A 21,364-nucleotide genomic window follows, 5' to 3' on the forward strand; every position below is an offset into this window, starting at 1 on the left:
ATTACATGATAGATGCTGATCCTTAGATGTGTCAGGTACATCACTCCCTGTCATGGACCTGTAGGAAAAGAAAGAACAGAGTAACCAACTCTGGCTTTCTACAAAGAGGTAGCAAAGTGTTAAAAGCAAAGCAAAGACTTCCTTGCCGCCTTTTAACTGCTAAAAGTCACCACTACTCTTATTTAAGAGATTAACGTGGACACAGCTGGACCCCAATCCTTGCTTGCAGGGAAAAGTACCCATAAAAGGATTAAATTCTTCAGACACCAACTTCGCACAACCTTCATTGACAGAGGAAAAGAGAATGACTGGGGGTTATGGGTAAGGCAGTTATACTTAAAGGACCAGTCAACACTGTAGATTTGCATAATCAACAAATGCATGATAAGAAGACAATGCAATAGCACTTAGTCTGAACTTCAAATGAGTAGTAGATTTTTGTTAAAGGACCAGTCAACACATTAGATTTGCATAATCAACAAATGCAAGATAACAAGACAATGCAATAGCACTTAGTCTGAACTTCAAATGAATAGTAGATTTTTTTATAACAAATTTCAAAGTTATGTATATTTCCACTCCCCTTGTACCATGTGATAGCAATCAGCCAATCAGAAATGCATATACGTATAGTCTGTGAATTCTTGCACATGCTCAGTAGGATCTTGTGACTCAAAAAATGTAAATATAAAAGACTATGCACATTTTTTTTAATGGAAGTAAATTGGAAAGTTGTTTAAAATTACATGCTGTATCTGAATCATGAACATTTAATTTAACCTGAGTGTCCCTTTAAATATATAACGCAAAGTTATGTCTATTTCCACTCCCCCTGTATCATCTGACAGTCATCAGCCAATCACAAATGCATATACGTATATGCTGTAAATTCTTGCACATGCTCAGTAGGAGTTGACTCAAAAAGTTTAAATATAAAAGGACTGTGCACATTTTGTTAATGGAAGTAAATTGGAAAGTTGTTTAAAATTGCATGCTGTATCTGAATCATGAAGTTTAATTTTGACTTGAGTGTCCCTTTAACAGCTTTGCAGGGGTGCTCTTTGCCTCCTCCTACTGGCCAGGAGTTGAATATCCCACTAGTAATTGGAATGACGTTGTGGACTCTCCATGTCATAGGAAACAAATATATATATATATATATATATATATATATATATATATATATATATATATATATATATATATATACACAAAATAAACAGATAGAGTCCAGCACTTAATGAACTGCTTTAACCTGGCTGTGTGCTCGTTACAATGGGCTATCAGCAAAAACCCAAACAGATACAGTCCATATGTAGAAAGTAACAGCACCACTGCATCAATTTTCTTAAAGGTGAATTATTTCTTTATTGGAGATATCACAACAAAAAAACAGCGACGTTTCGGACCTACATGGTCCTTAATCATGCATAGTTAAAACACAGTAAAACACACATTTAAAAAGGGTGGTATGACCAATCAGATTTCAGCTCACATACTTAATTGAATTAACCCATGCCTATCCAGGCAAGATAATATACATATTACTTTTTCTATTGGTGGCCTCTAGTGGTACCATATTGAATAACACCCTATCAAAATTTATAAAAACAAATACAGATCGTAGTCCCTATTCAGACCATAAGGGTACAATGTATTCAATTTCTTGATCCACCAAACTTCTTTTTGTTTTAGTTTAAGTTCTCTGTTACCCCCTCTTCTGTGTGTGGGGATATGATCGATTACTTGGAAGCGCAGCTGACTAACAGTGTGTCCCATTTGGGTGAAATGTGCAGATACTGGCAGAGACATATCTTTAGATTTAATTGATGCCTTATGCTGACTAAACCTATCCCTGGCGGCTTGGGTGGTCTCTCCGATATAACAGAGGCCACATGGACATTTGAGTCAAATAGTTAATTGATTAATCTGAAATTAACTATTTGACTACTCCCAATAAAGGATGCTATCCCTGTCTGCACTGTGCACAATGTAATTCAGTTATTAGAGGTAAATATTTGGCCCAAAATGACAAACGTAAACAGTATACCATCAATGGTCTATACACTTGTCAAACCAATTATGTAATCTATCTACTCAAATGTCCATGTGGCCTCTGTTATATCGGAGACACCACCCAAGCCGCCAGGGATAGGTTTAGTCAGCATAAGGCATCAATTAAATCTAAAGATATGTCTCTGCCAGTATCTGCACATTTCACCCAAATGGGACACACTGTTAGTCAGCTGCGCTTCCAAGTAATCGATCATATCCCCACACACAGAAGAGGGGGTAACAGAGAACTTAAACTAAAACAAAAAGAAGTTTGGTGGATCAAGAAATTGAATACATTGTACCCTTATGGTCTGAATAGGGACTACGATCTGTATTTGTTTTTATAAATTTTGATAGGGTGTTATTCAATATGGTACCACTAGAGGCCACCAATAGAAAAAGTAATATGTATATTATCTTGCCTGGATAGGCATGGGTTAATTCAATTAAGTATGTGAGCTGAAATCTGATTGGTCATACCACCCTTTTTAAATGTGTGTTTTACTGTGTTTTAACTATGCATGATTAAGGACCATGTAGGTCCGAAACGTCGCTGTTTTTTTGTTGTGATATCTCCAATAAAGAAATAATTCACCTTTAAGAAAATTGATGCAGTGGTGCTGTTACTTTCTACATATGGACTATATATATATATATATATATATATATATATATATATATATATACATGTAAATGCATTTTGTGGTTGGCTGATGACACATGATAAAAGGAAAATTGGATCAATCGATAGTGCAGAGTCTTAACACAGCTGAAACTTTTTAGAGTGCCTTATACTTTTAATGTATAGTGCAGGGAGAGGGCTATGAATGCGCTTATTATAATTTGTGATATAAATGTTGTGCTCAGAGAAATTAAAAAAAATAGCTCTGTAAAATGTAGTGCTTCCTAAAAACTGAAGTAAACCATTATTCCTTTATAGTTTGTAAAAACACAAGAAAAGGTTGTGTATGTGTATATATATATATATATATATATATACACACAGTATATATATATATATATATATATATATATATATATATATATATATATATATATATATATATATATACTATACGACATGCAGATGTAAGAGCGCCCCAGACTATCGATTGAGAGCTAAAAATAACTTTCGACCTCTAATATGAGCACAAAAATAGAAAAGTTATTAATTGGGCTCTAACAATGTTAACCAAATAGTGCTAATATTTTAGAATGCCCCTCGTAATCTAGGCCATATTGTTTACCGTAGAGCAGTTAAGTAGGAGAATGCTATTAATGCAACCACTTTTTATTAAAACTAATATTCAAAATGTTTAAACTGGTCACTTACCTCATCTTTAAACATTTCCAATACAAAAGTAGCAACACTCCCATTTATGCCAATAAACATATTAATACACGTCAATACAACATAAGCTGTGCTTGGTACACTGAAGAAAAAACTTGCTGGATACATCAGAGGTGTAACAGACCAACTGAAAGATAAAACAGATCAATTAAAAAATATATACTGTATAGCGTTTTCATGCTTATTTCATATATAATATGTTGAAAGTCTGAAATTGAATGTAAAATATGGAAACTGCTAAGTATACCTGAATGAAGAATACATATATATATTTTATAAACCATAATATTTATATAATTGGCCTAAGTCACAATACATATCCATATATATATATATATATATATATATATATATATATATATATATACACACACACATACATACATACACAATAGACTGACAGACAGAAAGACAGAATACAATTGAAAAGAAGTAAAAATAATTTCAGTTGGTTTTATTTAGTAGTACAATTTGGTATCAAAAGGATTAGTAAGGGTTGTTGTAAAGATCTTCTCTTCACAGAACACATCTGCTCTACAGCCTGAAAGAGTATGTACCGTATCTGTTTAGCTATCTCTGCCATAAAAACACACACAGACTTATCATATATATGATATCTATATATCACATGTTCAGTTTAAATATAGCTAATAATTAACCCATTTGCTACTTGGTTCAGAGTAGGAAAAGGTCATGAACACCACATCTGTGTAGCTATTTCTTCCAAAAATAAACAAACATATGCATTCAACTAATTCCAGGAAAGAAGAGAGTCTCAAATTAAGGGCCAGGTTACCATTTAGATAACATGTAGCTAGCATTAAAAGGGCATTGAACACTAAATAAATACTATATAGAATGATGAATTCAAAGAAAAGATTACTCTGAGAATAACATGTAGATGCATGTTTTGAAAGCTTCATTAGCTGTTTAAATATTGAAAAAATAAGTGTAAAGTTTGAATGTCTATAAAATAATGGGAGCTGCCATGTTGTAACTTAGGTTACCTTCTCTGCTGTGACCAATTAGGGGCAGTTATAAATAGGTCACTAGAATGTGCAGCCAATGTGGAATATAACAGTGTTCTGCACTTCCATTTCTATCAGGAACTGAAAAGCTCCTGAAATGAGCTGAAATGAAAGTATATTCCAGAGTTTTATATATATATATATATATATATATATATATATATATATATATATATATATATATATATATATATATATATATATATATAAAGATTTATCATTTTATATCACCATCTCAAAGTGTTTAATATCCCTTTAAAACACTACTCTAGATACTATGCTTATAACATATTTGGTGCACAACTTCTTTTTCTACTTTGCCATCTCTCCTAAAAATTCATGAAGACTACTCACAGGAGAAAGGAGTCTACACTTTTAAGATATAGCATATGGCTGGCTTACAAAACTAATTAACCACTCAATTTATCATTAGGAAAAACTGATGGGAGCTCAATTCTGTGTAATTATCTCTGCCAAATAAAAAACATATGATGTAAAGATGACAGATGTCTAACTTGAGACCACATTATATGTAAGAAAATAAGATTTGTCATAAAGGCACAGTGAAAATGTTGAGATTTTAATATTAAGGGCCCTATAAGTGGTGCTATATTTAGCACTTGTATTAGCGCGCAAGCACCGCTGGAAGTAAACTTTTAACGAGCATGTGTAAGTTGAAAGTAATATGTTTGTGCACAAGCAAAATCGACACTTGATAACTTCAGGACTTCGGATATTGTGACCGTGTTAAAGTATTTGCCCCATAGACTTCAATGGAATTCACTTTCAAAAACCCCCGAATACTTACAGATTCCACAGTAACCTAACACAGCATAGACTTACAGGGATAAAGCTGAAGGTAGTTTTATATATATATATATATATATATATATATTTTACATTCCAATGTTATTCACATAGAAGAAAATATTCTTTACATATATATATATATATATATATATATATATATATATACACACACACACAGCTATTTATCTAAATTAATATATGCAGGTAGAGATATATAGGAATATATATTTAAAAATACAAAGAACATTTTCTACTATGTGAAGAACATTGAAATGTAAAATATTTACTGTAAATACACAGTAAAAAAATTTGTTTGGTGCTCATTATTTTTTATCTCGTGAGAATCCGACACTCGCAAATTTAGTTTGTGCTCGAGCAAACCTGTTTACTTTCAACACCATAGCTCACCACTTGTAATCTGGCCCTAAGTATTTATTTGTATGTAGCAAAACATATTTTCAATATACTTTCATTATTTATTTTGTCTCCTTTTCGTGTAATTTAATTCTGAACATTATGCAGTTTCCAATTCTCATACCTGGACATGCACACTGCAGAGTTTGCAAGTGTAACCCTGCTACATATCTGTCCTTAAAAGGACATTAAACTGATTAGTACAACTACAGCACCATAGTTACTACTTACCATGCTATTGTTTTTCCTCTTATAACTGCAGTTCAATTTAAAGCTTTTTTCTAATTTTAACCCATTATAAAGATAGTTGCTAAAGCTCTGCATCTTTAAACATAACAAATAAAAAAAAAAATCTCGGGAATAATAATAATAATTATTATTATTATCATTTATTTCTATAGCAACGCAAAATTCCGTAGCGCTGGGTACAAAGATAGGCGTATACAATGACAATGATACGATACGAAAACATAAACAGACTTAACAAATCTAGTACAGGAGGAAGCAGGCCCTGCTCCTGCTTATAGTCTACAGGTTAAGGGTGCAGAGACATAAGGTTTGGGGTAGCTTGTCGCATGGGTTGTAGTTGCAGCATTGAGTCAAGACAGTCCTAGAATTATTTTGAGTAGTTGGTAAGCCTCTCTGATTAGGTGGGTTTTCATAGAGCGTCTGAAGCTATACAAGGTTGGAGACAGTCTTATGGAGGCAGGGTAGAGAGCTCCAGAGGACAGGAGCAGCACGTGCGAAGTCTTGGAGGCAGGAAAGGGATGCAGAGATAATAAGAGTAGAGAGACGTAGGTCAGAGGTTGATCGAAGAGAACATGTCAGAGAGTAATCTGGACATGAGAAAGGAAATATAGTTGGGAGTGAGGCTGTTGAGTGCTTTATAAGTAAGGGTTAATACTTTGAATTGTATTCTGGAGTGTAGGGTGAGCCAGTGTAGAAACTAAAAGAGCAGAGAAGCTAATGTAGATTGGCGTCTAGCTGAAGTATTCGTTATAGATTGGAGGGGGAGAGGCGGTGTTTGGGAAGTTTGACAAAACAAGGGAATTAATTACTATTTTTCTTGAGGAAGGAAAGGTCAAACTCTGTAAATGTTGTGCAGGTGTGCACGGCAGGATTTGGTGAGGTCTTGTAGATGTGAAGTGAATGTGAGTTCAGAGTAAGGAATGACCCTAAAGACAGTAGACCTGGGGTGAGGTTAGGGTTGCCACCTCGGCCATGTTTTCCTGGACACTCGAGTTACACATGCTGTAGGGTTTGTAGGGTGGAACATGTATTTTGCTGTTCATCAGCACTAATCATGTGATGTCCAGAGACACAATACATGTTCCTCCCAGCTTACCCTGCAGCATGTGTAACAGGTAAGTGTCCAGGAAAACATGGTCGAGGTGGCAACCCTAGGTGAGGTGTTGAGAATAGAATCTCCAACTGTCAGAGAAATCTCAGGTGTTGGATGTCTCGAAGAGGGGGGGAAATAAGTAGCAGTTCAGTTTTAGGGCAATGCATCCACTGCAAAAATGTTCAGCTCCTGTTCTGTACAGTGTACACTAAACTAAAATACATGATATGGCTTTTCAATAAGATGACAATATCATTGATCTATGATTATGCATCACTTCTGTCACAGGGTACAAGAATACTTAAAGGGACACTGAACCCAATTTTTTTCTTTTGTGATTCAGATGGAGCATGCAATTTTAAGCAACTTTCTAATTTACTCCTATTATCAATTTTCCTTCATTCTCTTGCTATCTTTATTTGAAAAAAAGACATCTAAGCTTTTTTTTGTTCAGAACTCTGGACAGCAATTTTTTATTGGTGGATGAATTTATCCACCAATCAGCAAGCACAACCCAGGTTGTTCACCAAAAATGGGCCGGCATTTCAAATAACGATAGCATGAGAATGAAGAAAATTTGATAACAGGAGTAAATAAGAAATTTGCTTAAAATTGCATGCTCTATCTGTATCAGAAAAGAAAAAAACTGGGTTTAGTGTCCCTTTAAAGGAACAATAAACCCACATTTTTTCTTTCATGATTCAGATAGAGAATTTAAAAACAGTTTGCAATTTACTTCTATTATCAAATTTGTGTTGTTCTCATGTTATTCTTTGTTGAAGAGATAGCTAGCGTACACATGTCTGAAACACTACATGACAGCAAATAGTGCAGCCATCTAGTGCTCTTATGTATAACATTGTTGCAAAACTGCTGCCATATAATGCTGCGGACACGTGCAAACTCCTGAACTTACCTTTCTGCTTTTCAACAAAGGATAACAAGATAACAAAGAACATTGGATAATAAAAGTACAGGTTGTTTAAACCTGTATGCTGTATCTGAATCATAAAAGTACAAATGTGTGTTTTATGTCCCTTTAGATTCCAAGATGGCAGCTTCCATTATGAAGATAAACAGCACTTTGAAATAGGAGAATAGCTTTGAAGAGAGCTGCAAGCACAGAAAGATAAACAACAACATGATGAGTAATTACTATGCTACTGTAGCTGTACCCAACAGTGTAATGGGCCTTTAACTGGCTCATGCAAAGATAATCAGATAAGGAACTTCCAATCATGGTGATTTTACTAAAATAAAGACCATGGCTAGCGTTTGCTGCAGTAAAAAGTCTGCACTGACTCCTCCAAAGTGGGCTGAGTTTGGCTACTGAAAATACTTACAGCAATCAAGGTGTTATTAGATTCAGAACATTTCGAAAATCACCCACTATATTAAAGGGACGTGAAACCCAACATTTCTTTTTCATAATTCGGATAGAGAATACAAACTTTCCAATTTACTTCTATTATCTAGTTTGCTTAATTCTTTTGGTATCCTTTGTTGAAAGTACACCTAGGTAGCCTCAGAAGTTGGGAGCTAGCTGCTGATTGGTGGCTGCACATAAATACCTCTTATGATTGGCTTACTGATGTGTGTATTAAAGGATACCAAGAGAATGAAGCAAATTTAATAACAAAAGTAAATTGTGTTGCTGTTTAAAAATGTGTGTTCTATCTGAATCATAAAATAAAATATTTTGGTTTCATGTCCCTTTAATTTATTGCAAATTCTTGTAACCAGGTGTTTAAAGTCCCTTACATACTGTGTATATTTCTGCAAATACATACACACACTTTTAGGGTTTTTCCACCTAAAATATTAGCACTCAAAAATGTGATAAAATATGATTTACTTACCCATACAGTATGAGGAGAAGAATGAGCACAGGAAGGTTTTGTGCAGAAACATATGCTTCTTCTTGGAAACATAAGAAAAGAATCACAACGATAACACATGGCACAATATAGTTGCACTGAAAGGAAAAGTAATATTTTATACCATTACACCATATTTTATACAATTAAAAAAAAATATTTCTGGATAAAGCTGACCTATTTCAAACAATATTTATAAAACATGATCAAATGACTGGATGTGTTGCAGCTAAAGTTAATGTTAATTGACAGTTTTTAAAATATAGCAAGTCTAAAATTATTAGATCACATATATTCTAAAAGCAACGACAAATTCAACCAGATTTGATTAAAGGGAAAAATAAAAAGAGTTACACCCTTCTCTCAATAGGGACCCAATTCTCTAAAGCTCTCTGCTTAGATGAAATTATCTTAAATGATCTTCCACCACTGATTCCGGATAGGCACATTTTGCTGTATCTCTCCAAATGGCTCTCCCTGTTTTTTTGCATTGGAAAGAGTGACAACCGCAATACAATTTACATGACATGAGAGTTGTGTTGCATGTACACTTTGTGCTTTGTATTTTAATTTACTTAAAGGGACATGAAACCCACATTTTTTCTTTCATGATTTAGAAAGGGAATGCATTTTTAAACATCTTTCTAATTTACTTCTATTATCTAATTTGTTTTATTCTCTTGATATTCTTTGCTGAAAAGCATATCTAGATATGCTCAGTAGCTGCTGATTGGTTGCTGCACATAGAAGCCTCATGTGATTGGCTCACCCATGTGCATTGCTTTTTCTTCAAATAAGGATATCTAAAAAATGAAGCAAAATAAATAATAGAAGTAAATTGTAATGTTGTTTAAATTTGTATGTTCTATCTGAATCATGAAAGAAAGATTTTGGGTTTAGTGGCCCTTTAAGTTTTCAAATGTTGTTATTTAAGAAGGCTGGTTAGGGTAGTTACCCTGAACTGGAATCTGAAGTTTTCACACAATTCTCATAGTATTCACTAAGAACTTTACAGCTGCAGGTGTCTCAATGTATTTTCTCACTAGCTGTATACTGGTGAGGTTAGCACAAAATGAATAATACACTTATACCTGACAGGTCATGTATATTAAACTAGAGGCAAATACAAATTAAGCTGAAGTGAAAAATGTCAGTTTAATTTGATTTCACTCTAGACTGAACATGTTTTTAGTACAATTGCATTTCTCTAGGCATGTGAGCAAGGAGTCCATGTTTGGTTTCCACTTTTTACTCTTATTTATTTTTAATCAACAGAGTTTGAAGTCACTGTTTTTTTGGGGGGATTGTAGTTAAGAAACAATATTACACTATAGCTACATTGTAGTGTAACCTAGTTTTAGTTTAATTGGCTAATCTGTTTTGAACACATTTTTCAGACTATTAACTCTTGATTGGATTAACAAATTTTAAACATCAGCTGGTTGTATTTTTGTGATATCATTATGAAATTGGGTTTCTGAAAAGTCAGGATAGCTAGTGGGCGTGGTGGCAGATTTATTACTGCTATTCTTCTGGATTCAGCTCCTGTTCAAACCACTTATTTTTCTCATTTGTATCAAAGTGTATAAGATTGTTCTAAAACTCAGAAGATGTGCACGTAGGAAGTAATAGATCATCCCAGTTAGAAAAGTCTTAGTTTTAAAAACTAGATATTTAAAAGCCGACACAATAAGCCAATGAGCAGTAGAAGAAAGTGCAAAACTAATAATGCTTTGCTATATTCCATTTAGATAACTTTTATTTTTATTTTTTCCTACAAGCGTAAATGCTGTTCTTTCAGAAGGATGAAGGAACATTTTTGAATACAGTATCTATTTAAAAGTTACTATGATAAAGGTCACAATAAAGTTTAAATTGCATAACATAGTCCTGGATAACATATAGGCCCATAGTTATCAAGGTCTGTCGGACCTGGTCGCCTTATTCAAGAGCTGCTGGTGCAACGCCGCCCCCTGCAGACTCGCGGCCAATAGGCCGCCAGCAGGGGGTGTCAATCAACCCGATCATACTCGATCGGGTTGATTTCCGGCGATGTCTGTCCGCCTGCTCAGAGCAGGTGGACAGGTTATGGAGCAGCAGTCTTTGTGACCGCTGCTTCATAACTGCTGTTTCTGGCGAGCCTGCAGGCTCGCCAGAAACACGGGACATCAATCTCCATTCAGAGCTTGATAAATATGCCCCATAGTATTAGGCTGCCTTAACAGTATGTGAATTTCAGTTACATAAAAAATTACTGCCTAGATATGTGTGAATCATCTCACTCTTGCGCATTAGTTAACTGCTTCCCCATCTTTCTACTTTTCTGTACTTCTCAGTTTTATTGTTCCACTGTATATATTTTTTTTCATATCATTATATATTAATAAACTAATAAAAATGTACACTACTCTATAAAAAACAGTAACATTTAATAAAATATGTAATGATGCCTTCATTATATTACTGTTGCATGTGTGTCATACCTTTTTATTTGACTAATTAGACTTTTTAGTGACAAGCCTTCAGGAACAGCTAATACATCTAACACCATCCATCATGTTAACTCTTCATCCTAATCACAGATGGGTAGGTTTTCTAAAGCATGGCTGCCTTCCAGGGGGTGATTTACAAAAGGAATGTAGAAACATGCTTCATAGTAGATTATTATTAATTCATATAACATATTCAGTATCCAACTATCATGGCCTATACTACTATATATACCATTACAAATACAAGTGAAAAGTAATAGAAATCTTAGAATCGTATAATATAATATATTTTAGTTCTAAAATGTATTTATGGAAATGATTTGTGGTGTTAATAGTTCTATAATAACACCACAAATAATTTCCATAAATACATTTTATATCTTATATAAAGATTAAAAAATATTTTTAAATAAATAGAAACGCTATTAAAGGAACACTCATGTAGAAGTATATTTATTGAGGTTGCATGTATCACCATTCCACTTAGTTGGAATTATTGTAAAAACTGGGTCAGTGTATTGGGGCATATAGATTTTTCTATACTATTTTATATTAAAATTCTAATTTTGACTTCCACCAGGATTTTGCAATTACTTAATTGTACACGCATTGATTTCTTTCTTTTAGCACTTCTGAATATAAAAGAAAACTGAAATAATGATTCCTCAGTTAAGTGGTGCATGTTATTATACAACATTGAAGTCACAGTATAATTTTATTCAAGTCCTGTATTAGATTATTCAATTTGTCACATTTCAAAGTAAATGTAATTCACAGTGAATCTAGTCCTATGCATATTCTATGTATGCAACAGACATGATTAATTTAGAGATGAAGGTTTCTCAATTCCAGTTCTCAAGGAACCAGAACAGAGCAGATTTTAATGATTTTCCTACTTGAGTGCAGTTAAGACTGTTGACATAATTGAGCTGCTGAAGAGTCCGAGGGAAATACAAGTGGCACGCTATTGTTAGTGTGGGTCACAATAAGCAATATCGCACCCTCTCTAACTTGCATGCATTATACAAGTTGAAAGTAAATGTGTTTGCTCAAGCGCAAACAAATTTATCGCACGTTGAGTTAGTGCAAGTGAAGACCTAGGGGCTGAATTATCAAGCTCGCCGGAAACAGAACAGATATCAACATCCCCTAACACTATCTGACAAAAGTATTTATATAAATATTAATAAAAAAATTATATAATGGTTAAAAGTTATACGGTATATGACCAGGTGTTTGTATGGAAAGGGCTATAATGTATATATATTTAGTGCAGTTGTTTTAAATTAAAAAAAAAAAAATGCTACATTTTATTTTAATTAAAAACTATAATGCCCTTTATTTTGAGGGCATTTGGGGCACTTTTAGAAAATGAAACAGAGATCAGATATCTGGTTGATTTTCAGAGCGCTAATTGCTACCGCAATTAAATTGTAATGGCTGGTTAATTATCGCGTGCCCGCCATTACACGATTAAATTGTAATGGCTGGTTAATTATTGCGTGCCCGGCATTACACGATTGAATTGTAATGGATGGTTAATTATTGCGTGCCCGCCATTACTCAATTAAATTGTAATGGCTGGTTAATTATCGCGTGCCCGCCATTACACGATTAAATTGTAATGGCTGGTTAATTATTGCGTGCCCTTAAAACCAGCGATAATTTAGCACTCCACTTGTAATCTAGCCCTTAGAGGCCGAATTATCAAGAGCCAAATGGCCCTGAATACAGCTGTTTCTGTAATGCTCGTGGGCTATTCCACTATCAGACCAAATTTGGCCAGTAGTCTTCTTATCCCGGTGTCAAGTGGAATGATAGGAAATATCCCAGAGCAGAGAGAGAGTTTGTAAAATGAGGAAAGCAGTACTCACAGCAGGCAGGGCAGTACTCAGCAGCAACCGGAAAGTAATCCAGAAGTATGGCAGTTCCGGGGTAAATCAATAGAAGGACTGGGAACAGGCAGGAGTCAGCAACAAAAGGATATCCAGCAGTATAACAGTTAAGGGGTAAACCAATAGAAGGTCTGGAACAGGCAGGAGTAAGCAACAAAAGGATATCCAGCAGTAAAGCAGTTCAGTGGTAAACCAATAGAATTGTCAGACTGGCAGAGTTCAGCAACAAAGTAGCAATCCAGTAGTTCAGGGGTTAAGCAAGCAGAGTAGTCAAACAAGCAGAGCTCAGTATCAGCATAGCAATCCAGTAGTTCAGGGGCTAAGGCAAGCAGAGTAGTCAAACAAGCAGGGTTCAGTATCAGTATAGCAATCCAGTAGTTCAGGGGTTAAGGCAAGCAGAGTAGTCAAACAAGCAGGGTTCAGCATCAGTATAGCAATCCAGTAAACAGAAATACAGCACCCAGGAGAACACGAAGTAACACCTATACTTGGGCACGAGAGAGACAGAGGCACTTACATAGGGAAGACAGGGCGTGCGGTGATGATGTCATCACCATGCTGCAGTTACACTGCCGCATCCCTAGCAACAGGAGGACTGCCTGCATCCATGGCAATGGCCACAGCAGAGCGGAGGAACAGCGTGACAGTTTCTGTCTTGAGACAGCTGCTCCTTAACTCATCCGCAGCCTCTAAAGGTGACAAAAAGCAATCAGCCCCCTTTTTTTATGATTATAGCCAAGTCCTGTACTACTGCTGCCAAGTTCTGTCCTGCAGATCTGAAGCTGCTGACCCATTCAGTATCTAAATATGATCGCAATCAAGTGCTGTCATTCAGTTCTCAGGCTACTGGCCCTATCTGTTCCTTAGTGTGAGGTCTATTAGGTTCTATTCTACAGAAGAATAATTAAATGAAGCGGTCTTGCTTAAAATAAAAATTTCCTTTATTGGCATTAAAGTTAAAAAACCTTACAGGTTCAGTGTGCAAAAAGGGTGTGAACACTAAACGGTTGACATGTTTCGGCAATGAGCCCTTTAATTCCGATTGGCTGATAGAATTCTATCAGCCAATCGGAATTCAAGGGACGCCATCTTGGATGAAGTCATTTAAAGGAAACTTCATTCTTGAAGAGCCATCGAAAGAAGAGGATGCTCTGTGCCGGATGTCTTGAAGATGGAGCCGCTCCGCGTCGGAAGGATGAAGATAGAAGATGCCGTCTGGATTAAGACTTCTGCCTGCCTGGAGGACGACTTATTGCCGCTTGGATGAAGACTTCTCCCGGGTTCATTATTGATTTCTTGCCGCTTGGATGAAGACTTCTCCTGGCTGGATGAGGATGGATGTCCGGTCTTCAAAAACTGTAAGTGGATCTTCGGGGGTTAGTGTTAGGTTTTTTTAAGAGTTTATTGGGTGGGTTTTAATTTTAGATTAGGGATTTTGGACAACGTAAAAGAGCTAAATGCTCTTTTAAGGGCAATGCCCATCCAAATGCCCTTTTCAGGGCAATGGGGAGCTTTGGTTTTTTAGGTAGGTTTTTTTTGGGGGGGTTGGTTGTATGGGTGGTGGGTTTTACTGTTGGGGGATTGCTTGTATTTTTTTTTTTTTACAGGTGAAAGAGCTGATTTCTTTGGGACAATGCCCCGCAAAACGCCCTTTTAAGGGCCATTGGCAGTTTAGTGTAGGCTAGGGTTTTTTTTTATTTTGGGGGGCTTTTTTATTTTGATAGGGCTATAGATTAGGTGTAATTAGTTTAAATATTTGATAATTTATTTTTTTATTTTGTGTAATTTAGTTTTAATTATTTTTGTAATTTAGATAAATGTATTTTGTTAATTTAATTTATTTAATTTTAGTGTAATGTTATATTTTAGTGTAAGACAGGTTAGGTTTTATTTTACAGGTAAATTTGTATTTATTTTGACTAGGTAGCTAGTAAATAGTTAATAACTATTTACTAACTAGTCTACCTAGTTAAAATAAATACAAACTTACCTGTGAAATAAAAATAAAACCTAAGCTAGATACAATATAACTATTAGTTATATTGTAGCTATCTTAGGTTTTAATTTACAGGTAAGTATTTATTTACTTTTAAATTGGAATAATTTAGGTATTAATTGTAATTTTTATTTGGGATTATTTTAATTATGCTAAAGTTATTGGGTGTTAGGGTTACGTTAGGGTTAGGTTTATGGGTTAATAACTTTAGTATAGTGGCGGCGACATTGGGGCAGCAGATTAGGGGTTAATAAGTGTAGTTAGATGGCAGCGATTTTGGGGGCAGCAGATTAGGGGTTTATAACAGTAATGTAGGTTGCGGCGATGTTAGGGACAGCAGATTAGGGATTAATAAGTGTATGTAGGTGGCGACAACATTGGGGGCAGCAGATTAGGGTTTAATAATATTTAACTAATGTTTACGATGCGGGAGTGCGGCGGTTTAGGGGTTAATATGTTTATTATAGTGGCGGCAATATCTGGAACAGCAGATTAGGGGTTAATAATTTTATTTTAGTGTTTGCAATGCAGGAGGGCCTCGGTTTAGGGGTTAATAGGTAGTTTATGGGTGTTAGTGTAGTTTGTGACACTTTAGTTATGATTTTTATGCTACAGCTTTGTAGCATAAAACCCATAACTACTGACTTTCAGTTTACGGTACAGATCTTGTAGTTATAGGCTGTACCGCTCACTTTTTGGCCAGACAGGCAAACTCGTAATACCGGTGCTATGGAAATCCCATTGAAAAAGGACTTTTTATAAAGTGCGGTAGTTACGTTGCGTGACGGCCAAAAAAGTGTGCGGTACAGCTATACCTACAAGACTCATAATACCAGCGGTAGTGAAAAAGCAGCATTATGAGGCTTTTTCACTCATAACGCAAAACTCGTAATCTAGCCATTTGTGAATAACTGGGTTGAGGTTAATATTTTTTGCCCCAAAAAAATTGGCCAGTGTCTTTTTTTGAGTGATCACAATTCAAAATGGATCCGGCCACTAAAAGCCCACAGCAACGAACATGTTTTCAACAGAAAAGTTATGAAACTTTGTGTATTCGTTTGTGTAAGGTTACAGTAAAGTTATTTTAAATTAAACCCTTTGTTCAGTGTGTATGTGAAATACTTATTTACATGTGAGATTAAACTATTCTAATCTGAATCAATCCTGATCACTGCTAAACAATCTGAATGTCATTTATATATAGGCATGAAGGACATAATGTTCATTTCTGCTCAATGGCTATATTGTAAATGTATAGGCATAAGGCACATGTTTGCTCAATGACACTTTTAATATTGTATATATATTTTGTTTAAAAAATATTTACATTTATTGATTTTAAAAACACCATTTTCCAGTTTGGCGTGATATAGATCTGAAATCAATAAGACGACTATGGGTTTCTATGAAAATAACTTTTTTCATCTTCTTAAACTGGATTTTAAAATTACTAAAATTGTAACCGCAAAAATGATGTTCAAACAGGATCTCGCCTTCATTATAGGGAAATGTGTCTTTGTGACCAAGATTTCAAATGGGATCAGACCTTAACCGGGAGTTCAATAATGAATGTGCAAGAACTGGAAAATGCACTGTCATGAACGTGATTGGACATTGGGGTCACTAAGGTGCATTTCCTTTTAAAGGGACAGTCTAGTCAAAATTAAACTTTCATGATTCAGATAGGGCATGCAATTTTAAACAACTTTCCAATTTACTTCTATTATCTAATTTGCTCAATTCTTTAGATATCCTTTGTTGAAGAAATAGCAATGTACATGTGTGAGCCAATCACACAAGGCCTTTATGTGCAGCAACCAATCAGCAGCTACTGAGCATATCTAGATATGCTTTTCAGCAAGTGATATCAAGAGAATGAAGCAAATTAGATAATAGAAGTAAATTAGAAAGTTGTTTAAAATGACATGCTCTTTCTAAATCATGAAAGAAAAAAATTGGGTATCATGACCCTTTAAAAACTCAATCGTGCAATATTGTTTGAAAATATTAAAGGCCATTGAGCAAACATGTTCAGTATGTCCATCATGCCTATATACAAATGGTTTTCACATTGTTTAGCAGTGATCAGGATGGATTCATTTTGCAATCATTTCTTTTTGGCCTTAATCCTGGATTTTTTTTATTTTGAAATCATGAAAATAACTATTCAGATAACTATTTTGTCTTGTTTTTATGAGGTAGCCATTTTAAGATTAAAAGATATTAATAGAAGAAGTATTTTATAATTGAGATCACTGAAAAAACAAACTACCTACGCTACCTACAGAAATCAAGTGCAAGATTGTGATCAAACCATTATTTGGAAATTATTGAGACAGAGTTGCGCATAATTGAACTATTAGTTTTGTTTTCTCTTTCGTGTTCTAGCTCCCGCTCTAGAAGATGAAAATTATGGGGCCGATTTATCAAGGGCCAAATAGCCCCTGATGCCCCTGTTTCCGCGCGAGCCTTCAGGCTTGCCGGAAATGGCAGTTATGAAGCAGCGGTCTTAAGACCCCTGTTCCTTAACTCGTCCGCCAGCTCTGAGGCTGCGGACATCAATCCACCCAATCCTATACGATCGGGCTGATTGACACCCCCTGCTAGCGGCCAAATGGCCGCAAATCTGCAGAGGGTGGCATTGCACAAGCAGTTTACTAGAACTGCTTGTGCAATGTTAAATGCTGACAGCGTATGCTGATGTCATTCAACGATGCCTGGCGTACATGATACGCTACAGCGTATCATGTCCGCCAGACAATGATAATTCGGCCCCTATGGGTGTTTTATTTATTTTTATATCTTTTTATTGTTTGTGCTTAGATACCATACTAGATTTATATACTTTTCCCAAATGACATAAACCTGTTTTTTTATATAACTTTACACTATAAACACAAACCACACAGTAGACAGAATATTTCTTTTGTCCCACTTGAGTCTGCAACAGAGATTAGAATGAGACAAAAGAGAATACAGAAAAGGAAAATGCTCACAGACAGATAATCAGGCATTCATCACTACACATTGAAACTTAATGACTTTGTGTATGACAAGCTCAGAGATCATTCTAATTTGCAGCACACACATGGCTGCTGATAATCACAGAATAAATCATATAGATATGCAAGCAGCCAAGTTCATAAAAAAAAAGGTTGACAAATATGCAAATTATGCTTTCATGACATTCCATACATCTAAACCTTATATGCACCTGTGTGCAAGATTAATTTGATATTAACTAAGTCTATGTGTTCTTTCTGTAAAATATTTTGCATTTGGGTGACCAAAAACAATTAAAAATATATATCTTTTGCCACTTTATCTGAAGTGATCCTATGCAAGCCAAGACAGACCTACAGTGCAACATCAGAAGTGTTTATATTAATAGTAGGGATGGGCGAATGTGTCTAAATCAAAATTTGAATGGTAAAACAAATATTTCTTTGGATATATGTTTTACACAATCGATATTGATAAGAACACAAATTCTTTAAAATTAGAAAATCTAATGTTATTTTCGATTTTCGAATGTTGCTTTCAATTTGAAATTTTGCTTTAGAACTGAATGTTAATTTCAAATTCAAATGTTGCTTTTGATTTCGAATGTTCATAATAGTTCAAATAAACACAATCGAAATTTTGAATGTATATATTCAATATATTATGAACATTTAAAATCAAAATCAAATGTCGAAATTTCAAATTGCATAAATGAATTGGAAATCGAAATGTTATAGCTAGCAGAAAGCATACTTAAAATTGTAATATTTAAATGAAGATTACTGAATACCAATATTTGAAATTAAAATATAGAATGTTTGATAATCAATCAAAATTAAATTCAACGGATGACTGTTTAAAAAATGAAATTTATACTTACTTGATAAATTTGTTTCTTTCTTGACACGGTGAGTCCACGGATCATCATATTTACTATTGGGAATATCACTCTTGATCAGCAGGAGGAGGCAAAGAGCACACAGCAAAGTTGCTAAATACCACTCCCCTTACCCACAATCCCCAGTCATTCGACCAAAGGGAAAGGAGAAAGGAAGTAATATAAGGTACAGAGGTGCCTGAGGTTTATGTAAAAATAAACGGTCTGAAAATATAGGGCGGGCCGTGGACTCACCGTGTCAAGAAAGAAACAAATTTATCAGGTAAGCATAAATTTAATTTTCTTTCTAATGACACAGTGAGTCCACGGATCATTATAATTACTATTGGGAATCAATACCCAAGCTAGAGGACACGGATTATAAGGGAGGGACAAGACAGTTAGCCGAAACAGAAGGCACCACTGCATGAAGAACCTTTCTCCGAAAAGAAGCCTCAGCTAAGACAAAAATATCAAATTTGGAAAAAGTATGCAGAGAGGACCAAGTTGCAGCCTTGCAAATCTGATCTACAGAAACCTCCTTCTTGAAAGTCCAAGAAGAAGGGACAGCCCTATTGAAATGAGCTGAAATTCTCTCAGGAGGCTGCTGTCCAGCAGTCTCATAAACCAAACGCATTATACTACTCCACCAAAGAGAATGAGAAGTAGCTGAAGCTTTCTGACCTTTATGTTTCCCAGAGAAACAAACAGCAAACTGGCGACAACCCTTAGTCGCCTGTAGATAGAAAATAAAAGCACGCACAACATCAAAGTTGTGCAACAAACATTCCTTATGAGAAGAAAAATAAGGACACAGAGAAGGAACAACAATTTTCTGATTAATATATCTATCCGAAACCACTTAGGAAGAAAACCTAACTAGTATGAATAACCGCCTTAACTGCATGAAAGATGCATGAAAGATAAGATAAGGCGAATCACACTGCAAAACTGAGAGCTCCGAGACTCTTCAAGCAAAAAAGGCAAAAAAAACAAAACCTTCCAAGATAACAACTTAATATCTATGGAAAGTAAAGGCTCAAACAAAGCCTACTGCAAAACTTTAAGAACAAGGGTAAAACCCTAAGGGGGAGCAACCGACTTAAACACAAGCCTGATGTAGACCAGTGGCTGACAAAAATATTGCACATCCACCAGATGCTTATATAGCAAAAAAGACAATGCAGAAAACTGACCCTTCAGGGTACTGACTGACAAACCCTTCTCCAGACCACCCTGGAGAAAGGATAAAAAAATTCAGAAAACCCCCCGCTTAGACAAAACTAAGCATCCAATCTCCAAGCAGTCAGCTTCAGAGATTTAGATGAAGGAAAAGACCAAGAATCAGAAGTCCTTCCTCAGAGATAGTCTCCAATATGGAGAGACGACATTTCCACTAGGTCCGCATACCAGATCCTGTGAGGCCAAGCAGGGGCTAATAAAATCACCGCCACTCTCACCTGAAAATACGAGTAATGACTCGTGGAAAGAGAACAAACAGAGGAAAAAGGTATGCAAGACAGAAAACCAAGAAAAACGTCAGAAAATCTATCAGGACGGTCTGCAAATCACATGACCACAAACCGTACCTTTGAAACTTGGCGTTCAGTCGAAACGCCCACAGAAGCCAACTCCTGAAACCCCCCATGTGATGGTCTACCTAGAGAACACTTCCAGATGGAAATGCTCACTCCCCAGGATGAATTATCAGTCTGTTTAGAAGTCCGACTCCCAATTGTCCACCTCTGGAAAGTCGATGACCGACAGCAAATGTGAGCTTCCTCCCACTGAACAATCCAAGTCATCTCCTACATGGCTAAGGAACCCCTAGTTTCTCCCTAATGGTTGATATAAACCCTTGAGGTGATATTGTCTGACAAGAACCAAGCTAGGGAGCGACTGAGGTCAAGTTATCAGAGCATTGCAAATTGCTCTCAACTCCAAGATGTTTAAAGAGGAGAGCAGACACTTCTGAGTCCATAATCCTTAAACACGACCCAGACAGCTTACCAGCCCAGCAGGTTGTCATTCGAGGTCACATCAACCAGCAATATCTCCAGAAGCAAGTGCCCGGATATAGATACTCCTGAAAAATACTACGGAAGAAAGTCTCTTGTCATCTGATATAAAATCTATCCTTTAAGACAGATCTGAAAGTTCTCCATGTTATGGAAAATAGCAAAAGGACTGATGTCCATGGAATACCATCAAACCAATTCCTTCC

The 21,364-nt window shown here is 35.6% G+C and overlaps 1 protein-coding gene across 1 annotated transcript in view; it reads right to left on the reverse strand.

Moving 5' to 3' along the window:
* Nucleotides 1–21,364, reverse strand: part of LOC128649747 (phospholipid-transporting ATPase ABCA1-like) — a 2,013,556-nt gene that overhangs the window by 477,304 nt on the left and 1,514,888 nt on the right. The window contains exons 37-38 of the mRNA XM_053703184.1: nt 8,860–8,975; nt 3,389–3,533 (exon numbers count right to left, since the gene is read on the reverse strand). Of these exons, the coding sequence (XP_053559159.1) occupies nt 3,389–3,533; nt 8,860–8,975 (261 nt within the window). The remainder of the gene's footprint in view (nt 1–3,388; nt 3,534–8,859; nt 8,976–21,364) is intronic.

The sequence above is a fragment of the Bombina bombina genome, chromosome 2 (genome assembly GCF_027579735.1).
Source record: "Bombina bombina isolate aBomBom1 chromosome 2, aBomBom1.pri, whole genome shotgun sequence".
NCBI lineage: Eukaryota > Metazoa > Chordata > Amphibia > Anura > Bombinatoridae > Bombina > Bombina bombina.